Here is a 9,530-nt window from a genome sequence, read left to right on the forward strand (position 1 = left end):
TGTAATAGGGCCTCGCTGTGCAGCCCTGGCTGGGTTGAAATTGCAGTCCTTCTGCCTCCATTTCCCTGGCACTGGGGTCATGGGCATGTGTCCGCCACCCGCTGAGAAGTGTTAGATTCTTTGCCATGCTTATAAGCCTAAGGCTCAGATTGACAAATGTCACTTTAGTTAGATGTGTGTGCATCTACAGTAAACATGTCTTTTTGAACAATCCAGGAAAAAGATGAAACATTAAAAGCCCATGTTCTGACTTCTGATTCCACATTCGGGAAGTATCATCTCTGGGGAGAGGGTGCTTTGCCTGTCTTAAGCTGGATATGGTGGCACACACATGTGATCTCAACATACAGAGGCTGGGGCAGGGGAATTGCCACACTTTCCAGACAGTTAAAATCTGATGCATTCTTTCAACAACACATGTGCATTTCCTGCTTTCTTCATGCTTGTCTTTTAAATGTGTACTTTTTGCACTGAGCATTTTGGTATGTGTCTATAGTCCCAGACATTAAAAGTGAGGCAAGGCGCCAGAGAGACGACTTAGAGGTTAAGAGCACCGACTGCTCTTCCAAAGGTCCTGAGTTCAGTTCCCAGCAACCACATGATGGCTCACAACCATCTATAATGTGATCTGATGCTCTCTTCTGTCGTGCAGGCATACATACAGGCAGAGCACAGTATATAAAATAAATTAATAAACTTTTTTTAAAAAGTCAGACAAGACGATTATGAGCTAGTCTAGGTTATAGAGACCTTATGTTTTGTTCTGGGTTTTTTGTTGTTTGTTTGTTTGTTTTCAAGACAGGGTTTCTCTGTGTAGCCTTAGCTGTCCTGGGCTCACTTTGTACACCAAGCTGGCCTCGAACTCACAGAGATCCACCTGCCTCTGCCTCCCTGAGTGATAAGATCACAGGCGTGTGCCACCATGCCCAGCAAGAGGACCTATCTATAAAAGGAAGAAACAAACTTTACAAGTAGGGAACGGTGGTGGGTATCTTTAATTTCAGAACTCAGGGGCCTAAGAGAAGTGGATCTTGAGTTCAAGACGGGCCTAGACTATATAGCAAGGTCTGTTTCCCAAAACGAAACAACAGCAATAACAAAAGAGTATTCAGCTCACAGTTTTGATACAGAGACAGGTGTGGTGGTGCATGCTGTTGACCTAGCTAGCTATAGGGAGGCAGAGGAAGGTGATCTAAATTCAGAGTCAGCCTGGTCAACTTTGCATTCCAAGCCAGCTAGGACTATAGAGTAAGACCACAGATTATTGCCATGAATGTGACAATTCTATCATGCTTCCTATGGGCCCACCTTGTCCCCAACCTCTTATAAAATCCTGGCCTGCTTTATATAACCTTGCTTAGTTGGCGTTTTATGAGTTAGTTGGGTTTTGTGAGAATGAATCATACATTATGTACTTTTTTATCCCTATCTTATATTTTCTTTTCAAACTTAATCTCTTGTGTCCTGAGCTGGTCAGAAATTCAATAATGTATCTAATGGTGACCTGAAACTTGTCATCTTCCTGCCTCTACTTCAGGAATACTGGATTGCAGGTACACACCATCACACCTAGTTTTGTTTTGTTGTTGTTTTGTACAACAAAAGATAAGATGAGAGTGAATATTTAAAGCCCAGTTTTCTAGATTCTGACCCAACATTCAGAAGACTTCAGCTCTGGAGAAGGAGTAAAACAGCTGGATCATACAAAGTACTTATTCAGTATATCTGGAAACAGCCTCTTTTTCAAAGTGGTTCACCATGTAAAGTTACCATGTGTGTGCTGTAATCCACAGCACACTGTCTTTTATTGAGCAATCGCCTGTGTCTTAGTCATTATCATTGCAATGAAGAGACACTGTGACCACAGAAAGTCTTTTGTTTTGTTTTGTTTTGTTTGAGGCAGGGTTTCTCTGTGTAGCCTTGCTGTCCTGGACTCTCTTTGTAGACCAGGCTGGCCTCGAGCTCACATCCATCTGCCTGCCTCTGCGCCTCCTGAGTGCTAGGATTAAAGGCGTGCGCCACCACGCCCAACCCAGAAAGCCTTAAAAGGGAAAGAAAGCAGTTAAGTGAGGCCTTAGTCCATCATCATGGTGGCAGCCTTGGCAGGCAGAGTGCTGGAAAGGCTGAGGGCTACACTTGGACCCATAGGCAGAGAGTGTGACACTATGTCTGGCATGGACTTCTGAAACCTCAAAGCCCACCCTCCCAATGACACATCTTCCTCTAAGGCCACACCTCCTAATCCTTCTAATCTCTTTTCTTTCTTTCTTTCTTTTTTTGTTTGTTTTTCAAGACAGGGTTTCTCTGTGTAGCCTTGGCTGTCCTGAACTCATTTTGTAGACCACGCTGGCCTTGAACTCACAGAGATCTATGTACCTCTGCCTGGGATTAAAGTCATGTGCCACCCCTGCCCAGCCCTTCTAATCTTATTAAGCAGCCCCACTCCCTGTTCCAATATATAAGTCTATGGGGCTATTCTTAATCAAAGCACTACAACACTACAGTGTTTGTTTTTGAGTAAATGACTTTCACTTATTCATCTTTTCCATTGCTCTCCATAAATTTGTACATACCCAAGTTTTTAACTTGAATATCATTTTCTTCTGCTTAAAGAACTTTAACATGCCTGTGTAGGTACACTGGTGACAAGTTCTTTCAAGTGCTATTTGCCTAAGAGTCTTGTTTGCTGTCACTTTTACAGGATGTTTTTGCTGTGAGTTCAAGGCCAGCCTGGTCTACAAAATGTGTCCAGGACAGCCAAGTCTACACAGAGAAACCCTGTCTCAAGAAACTTAAAAAAAGAAAGAAAGAAAGAAAGAATTCTGAGTTGACAACTTATTTCAATGCTTTAGTTCTGTCTTCTGTTTTCTCTCTGAGTGTGGTTTCTACTGAGACTTTTAAAGTCACTGTCCTCATTGCTCTGCCCCATGGATTGTTTTCCTGTAGCTGCTTTAAGATTTTGTTCCTGTCAGGAATTTTCAACAATTTGGTTATATCTTGGTATGGGTATCTTTGTATTTTCTCTTCTTGAGACTAGAAGAAATTATCAGTGAGTCAAAAACAAGACTGCACTAGCTAAATTTTTGCAAGAACCTGCTCTAAGAACTGGAGCTACAGCTCAGCTGCTAGAGTGATTGCTTCTGCACACAGGCGTGGACCAGTCAGCAGCACCATATAATCAAGACACAAGTCTTACCACTTACAAGGTGGAGGCAAGAAGATGAGAAGTTCAGAGTCATTAGTATCAATTATTCATGGAGTTCAAGGCCAGCCTTGGCTACATGAGACCTAGTATCATGTAGTGGGAGGAAGGGCCTGGAAAGATGGCTCAGCAGTTAAGAGCACTTGATGCTCTTCCAGAGGACCTGAGTTCAGTTTTTCAGTTTCTAACATTACATCACGTGCCTTAAAACTACCTATAACTCCAGTTTCCGGGGATTTGATGATGCTTCTGGCCTCCACAGGCCCCTGCATGCATGTGCCACACACACACACAGAGACATAAATTAAATCTATTGTAAATGTAAAGGCATTTATAAATAAACAGTTCAGGCTGTTAAGGTGGTGTGTGCCTGTGATCCTAGCAATTGGGAGGCTAAGACAGGAGGACCATAAGTTTGGAGGCTAGCCTGGGCTGCATAACAAGACCCTGCCTCAGCAATCCAAGGGCTGGGACTGGAAGAGTGTACTAGCATGCACATGACCCTGGGCTGGGTAACTACCACCACCATCCCCAGAAAGGAAAAAAAAAAAAAAAAAAAAGAGTCCATGTGTTATGGACTGAAATCTGTCTTCCTGAAATCCCTATGTGGAAGTATACATCTCCAAACTTCGGGAAAGTACTTGAAGACTGAGCCTTTTAAAGTGGGTGACTAGGATCAGTTGAATGCATTGAGAATAAACCCATGTGGCTGGTTTCCTTAAAAGACAACAAGATCAGGGCACACACAAATGGAAAGCTTGTGAAAGTGGAGAAGTCTGTCTACAACACAAGCCGAGAAAGAGGCCTGAGATTCAAACCAGTATTGGCAACACCTTAGTCTTGTTCTCTAGCCTCCAGACAGTGGGAAACACATCTCCATTTAAGCCAGCCAGTGTGGGGGCTTCGTTATGGAAACTCCTACAAACTATTATCCCATGCTATTACTAGTTTAGAATAGCTGCATTAATTCCATACAGAGCAAACTGCACAACAAGGAAGATTATCAGGATAAAAAGGTGTGTTGCGTCACCATTGACAGAGGCTAGATCAGACCTCAATGCTTCTCTGCCTAATGATGTCATCAGGACATAGAGTTGAAGAGGTCAACATCCAGTCATGGGCAGCATTTTGGAGGCAGAGTTAAGCAGATCTCCATGAGTTCAAGGCCAGTCTGGTCTATAAAGTGAGTACAAGACAGGCAAGGCTACACAGAGAAACCCTGTCAAGAAAAACAAAAACAAAAGTGGCAAGTCGTTGACCATATGTGGATAGCTTCAGATTGATGATGGTACGGCTTTGTGCATCATGAAAATCTGTAAATAGTTCTTCAGATTGAGGAGGTTTGTTTTTGTTTTTGTTTTTTTAAGATTTCTTTTTAGGCCTGGAGAGGTGGCTCAGCAGCTAAGAGCACTGGCTGCTCTTCGACCCTACTTCAGTTCCCAGCACCCACATGGCAGCTCACAACTCTCTGTAACTCCAAGATCTGACACTCCCACACAGAACAGACATGCAGGCAAAACACCAATGCACATTAAATAAATACATTTTTTTAAAAGATTTGTTTTTATTTTTTGTCCATGGTTTTTTGTTTGCTTGGTTGGTTGGTTTTTGGTTTGTTTGGGGGTTTTTTGCCTACATTTATATCTGTACAATGTAGTGCCCTCAGAGGCCAGAGGAGGTAGGGAGGTAGCCAGGCATGGTGCTGCACACACCTGTAATCCTAGCACTTAGGAAGCAGAGGCAGGTGGATCTCTGTGAATTCGAGGCCAGCCTGGTCTACAGAGCAAGTCCAGGACAGCCAAGGCTACACAGAGAAACTCTGTCTCAAAAAACAAAAAAGAAACAAACAAAAAGGCCAAGGAGTACTCTCCTCTAGTCCAGTAGGCTGTGACAAGTCAGCACCCTTTCTGCCATTTTTCCTAAAAGCAGCTTTGTTTGCTGTATTCCTGAGATCAGTTGTTGCACAGTGAAACTGCTTCCTGTCTGTTTCAAACAATGAAGGAGCACACTGTAGCCTCTCTGTAGGGTCCCTCAGACAATGCCGCTTTTGGGTTTGAGTTCCAAGTCTTACTCTTTCTGTCTCTGCATCTTTAGGAGCATTCTGGAAGAGTTTTCCGACTGCAGTTTGATGAGTTCCAGATTGTGAGCAGTTCACATGATGACACGATCCTCATCTGGGACTTCCTGAATGATCCAGCTGCCCACACTGAACCACCCCGCTCCCCTTCTCGGACATACACGTACATCTCCAGATAAACAACCCAACACCAACCTCATTCTTGCCCAGGTATGAAAAGAACTTGGTACTATGCTAGGAGATGGAGTGTTGACTGTGGGGCACTGCTAGCTCCTGGAGGTTTCTCATTCTCAGACCCTTTGTCTCACCCAACCCTGTTCATCAGGAAAGCAGGGTCAGACAGCATGAGATGAGGCAGGGACTGCCCCAGTGAGCACCACCTTCACCAAGGTAGCCAGTCCCAATTCTGGAGGCTGCTGCTTCTGTGGTACTAAGTCCTTCAGTTTAGTTTTTATGAAAGTAAAATGACATTTGAACCTGTTTGAAAACTAATGACCTAGAGCCTGTCATTGTATGGTTTTTAGATCAGGTGCCTGCAGGGGAGACCCTTCAGCCTAGCAACTGGTCCAGCGTGATTGGAAATGTCTCTGGCTGCACTGTGCACTGACATCGCACAGCTCTGCCCTGTTGCTCTCCCTGGGAACAGAAGCTTTCCTGGCTCTGCCTGGCTGGCTGGCTGGCTGGGTTTGTTTAGTCCCAGTAGTAAGTCCAAGTTGGTATATTCTTTTTGCTTTTTCAAGACAGGGTTTCTCTGTGTTAGCCTTGGCTGTCCTGGAACTTGATCTGTAGACCAGGCTAGCCTGGAACTCACAGCAATCCACCTGACTCTGCCTCCTGAGTGCTGGCATTAAAGGTGCGCGCCACCGCGCCCTGTAACGTTGGTTTCTTTCCACATCTCTAGCATGCATCTAAAGCAGGGCCAACCCTAAGATCCCAAGTATTGTGTGTGAGTATGTCTGCAGTCGGCATCTGCTGCCATCACTGGTTCAGATATGTTAGCTCCAGTTTCCAGGGAGCATGGCCTCCAGAAGACTTCCTGTTTCTCTCCCTTGCCTTGGTGGGTACCACAGGTGTGCCTTTCACTGCACTCCTGCACCTGTCAGTCTTCCTGAAGGACTGATCATGCCTTGGGGGCCCCCTCAGTGTCTCTGCTATCACAGAGGACACAGTTGTCCATCATTTCTCAGCTAAGTCACACCGGCTGTGTGCCTGTGGGCTGGTAAATTCACAGGCTGTCAAACCCTGATGAGTGACATGCGGAGTACAGGACCTACGCACAGGCCTGCATGAAGATAAGGTTTGCAAAGTCCTTAGTGCCTCTCACGTTGGAAGGCCTTTGCAACGGTAACCATGGCCCGTGCCCTTGTAGTTACCATGTACCTTGTCTGCCAATGTTTGATTCTTTTTCCAGTGTAATAGCATTTTGCTATTGGGATGGAGGCTCCTGGGTATTGAGTACCTGGCCTGGCTCATGCTGAGCATCTGTGTAACCACGGAAACGCGCCCCTAATCCTCACCCTTGTTCTTCCTCTTTGTTTACATCGCTTTCCTCCTCTCACTGCTGAAACAGACATCCCCCAAGAGTCTGGCTTGGTCTTTTCTGACCCATCGAGGCTCTCTTCTTTGGCTGTCTTATCCTTTCCCATGATCTTTAGCTCTCACTTCTCCAGTGTCATCATCTGCCTTAATGTGTCCTTATCACCAAGCGACATTTCCAGCCGTCACCTACATACACATCTGTCCTTGAAGAGACCAGGAGCACTTTCCGTGTCTCCATACACAGTTCCTTATTAGGCCAGTCAAGCCAGCGCCTCCAGAGCCATCCCTGCCTGCTCTGCTACTCCAGGGAGCAGGGGAAAGCATGTCATTGCCCCAACCATTGGTCACTTTCAATCTCAAGACATCAGGGTCCCCCATACAAAGCCCCTGTGCCCTGAGCACACCACCAAGCCCTGTCCTTTGTGTAAGTCTCAAAGGCGACTGTGACAGGAGCACTTGGTGGGCAGGAACCAGTTCTTGGTGAGGACTCCCACGCCTTTCTCCTGGACAGCCACATGCACATTGTGTTTTTGTCTTAGAGCGAGTAAGAAGTACAAAGAGAGGAGCTAATGGCTGCTGGCTGTGTTTCCGCACAGGACTCGTTAATGTTGCAGTATTTAACATACCTGCCAAGACCAGGATGAACAACAATCAAACTCCTACCCGGATTGCCCGGATGGCTCAGCGAGGAGCAGGGCTATGAGCTTCCTGTTGGGACATAGTCGGTCAGCAGCCGACCAGGACAGTCTGCTCGGCACACCGGCTGCTACACTGCTGCTATCAGAAGATGTCTTTATCTTGTGGGAATGATGGGAACTTTCAAGCCTCCCTCCCCTCCCCTCCCCTCTCCTTCCCTCCCCTTCCCCTCTGCACCTGTTTCTTTCCCATTGGGTTCCAGACAAAGATGACTTATAAATATATTTAGTGTTTTGCCAGAATCTCTCTTGCTTTGCCATTAAGCAGAAGAGCTTGTTTCCCATCTGGCCCACTTCTAGGGGACAAGGGCTGCCTGGCCTCCTCCTGTTAACTGCAGGAGTGTCCAGCACCTGGCCAGAGCAGTCCAGGCCACTGCATGGGAGGAGACAGCTGCCTACACATCCTGGAGGGGAGAGAGAGGGAGAGGAAGGGGGGAGCACACACACTGGAAGCTCTGCACCTGCAGCCTCCTCCCTGCCTGGGTTTCTGTCCTTCTTCCCTCCTCCCTTGCTTCATCTTCAGCCTGAGAAGGAGTGTGAAGAGAGTGACCTCAGCTAGCATGAGGTGGATCACCTAGACACGTGACACTGCAAGAGTTGAGTGTATCCTAATTTCCAGACCAGGCCTCTGCTGCACATGACCAACCTGGGACAGCAGTGGATCCATGAACATGACACGCAACATATTTGCAGCTTTTTCTCTCTCCTCTTTCCCTGTGCCCAGGGGGAGGGACAGAATGTCCTGGGCACCATCAGTGGTTGTGTTTGCTCTGGACTCAGCAGTCTCCTCGGTTCCATGTAGAGTGGAAAGGAGCTGCTGATTGCATTTCCTCTCATTAACAATTAGATGTGTAATAAAAAGCATTGTGCTTCATCTTAAATCACTGGCAGGCTTGGCCTGTGGAAAGGCCTGGAATGGCCAGCGCCAGGCGCCACTGCACTCTGTACCATGACTCACATCTGTTTCGACTGAGCCGAAAAGCACCCAGGCACCCATAACTGCCCACCCTGAGCACAGTAGCTTAAGAGATGGTCAGGAGAGAGCTGGATCTTGGTTCAGGCTAGTAAACGCCAGAGTCGCTGTGAGCATCGCAGCCTTGCACTGCAGACCCTTCCTTCCAGCCCAGTGCTTGCAGAAAGGCAAGGCTGCCAGAGGGAATCAGGGTGAAGCTTGGCACACAGGGTTTACTGATAAGCAAAAGCTGCCTTCTTTTCCTTTTCTTCTCCCAGCCTGATTTGCTGTCCACTTTCCCCAGCCAGTAAACTAGCAACCAGTGAAAACATAAGCGACTAGACTTCCACAAGGACAGTGCTAACCTGGCTACTTGGAAGGTGGCACTGGGCCCCTGCCAGCAGGCTCCAAATGCAGAAACTCATGGGAAGCCTAGGAGCACTTGAACTGAGAACCAACTTGGGCCTGCCCAGGGGTGATTTAGGCATACACCCTTAGGCCCAAGGCCACAGTACAGCCTCCATTTTCCCTCGGAAGCCAAACAGTCAGGCTATCATTGCTGTTCTAACTGCCTTTGAATTTAAGAAAGCCAACTGAACAAGCTGCTAAAACATAGAAATGGGGGCTGGTCACAAGCGCCCTGCAGTTAGGCCACCTTCACCTCAGCAGGAGAGGGAGAAGACAGCACCTTCATTCCCTGGTTTGAAAGTTATCCCCTTGCCCACCGTGTCCTAGTAGCCATTACACACTGAGTGAGGTCATGTGTGCAGGTTGCCTGTCCTGGCTTACTGCAGTCTCAAGTTATATCCAAGAATTAGTTCTCCTTTCCGACCACCCACCCCCATGCCACAGAGAGTTGTGTAGTTAGCCACTCTGAGTTCCTTGTTTGTCATGTTGTCTATTAATGGGGAAAGAGTTTGCTGAAAAACAGGTCAGGCACCGAGACCTAAGCTGCTTCATGGAATGGCCTAATGGCCATAACTCTACTGGCCCTTCTGTTTATGTGCTGCTTTAAGTAGGAGCAGGAGAGCATCTGCCTAGCGTGTGAAGGCCCTGGGCTGGATC

At 46.9% G+C, this 9,530-nt stretch overlaps 1 protein-coding gene across 6 annotated transcripts in view; it reads left to right on the forward strand.

The window, feature by feature from the left end:
* The window catches only part of Btrc (beta-transducin repeat containing E3 ubiquitin protein ligase), a 170,183-nt gene extending 162,521 nt beyond the window's left edge, over window positions 1–7,662 (forward strand). For all 6 annotated transcript variants that reach the window (XM_051146661.1, XM_051146663.1, XM_051146664.1 and 3 more), the window contains 2 exons: window positions 5,297–5,489; window positions 7,415–7,662. In XM_051146661.1, the coding sequence (XP_051002618.1) occupies window positions 5,297–5,458 (162 nt within the window). In that variant the 3' untranslated portion in view covers window positions 5,459–5,489; window positions 7,415–7,662. The remainder of the gene's footprint in view (window positions 1–5,296; window positions 5,490–7,414) is intronic.
* The last annotated feature ends 1,868 nt before the right edge of the window (window positions 7,663–9,530 follow it).

Source organism: Acomys russatus, chromosome 5 (genome assembly GCF_903995435.1).
Source record: "Acomys russatus chromosome 5, mAcoRus1.1, whole genome shotgun sequence".
Taxonomy (NCBI): domain Eukaryota; kingdom Metazoa; phylum Chordata; class Mammalia; order Rodentia; family Muridae; genus Acomys; species Acomys russatus.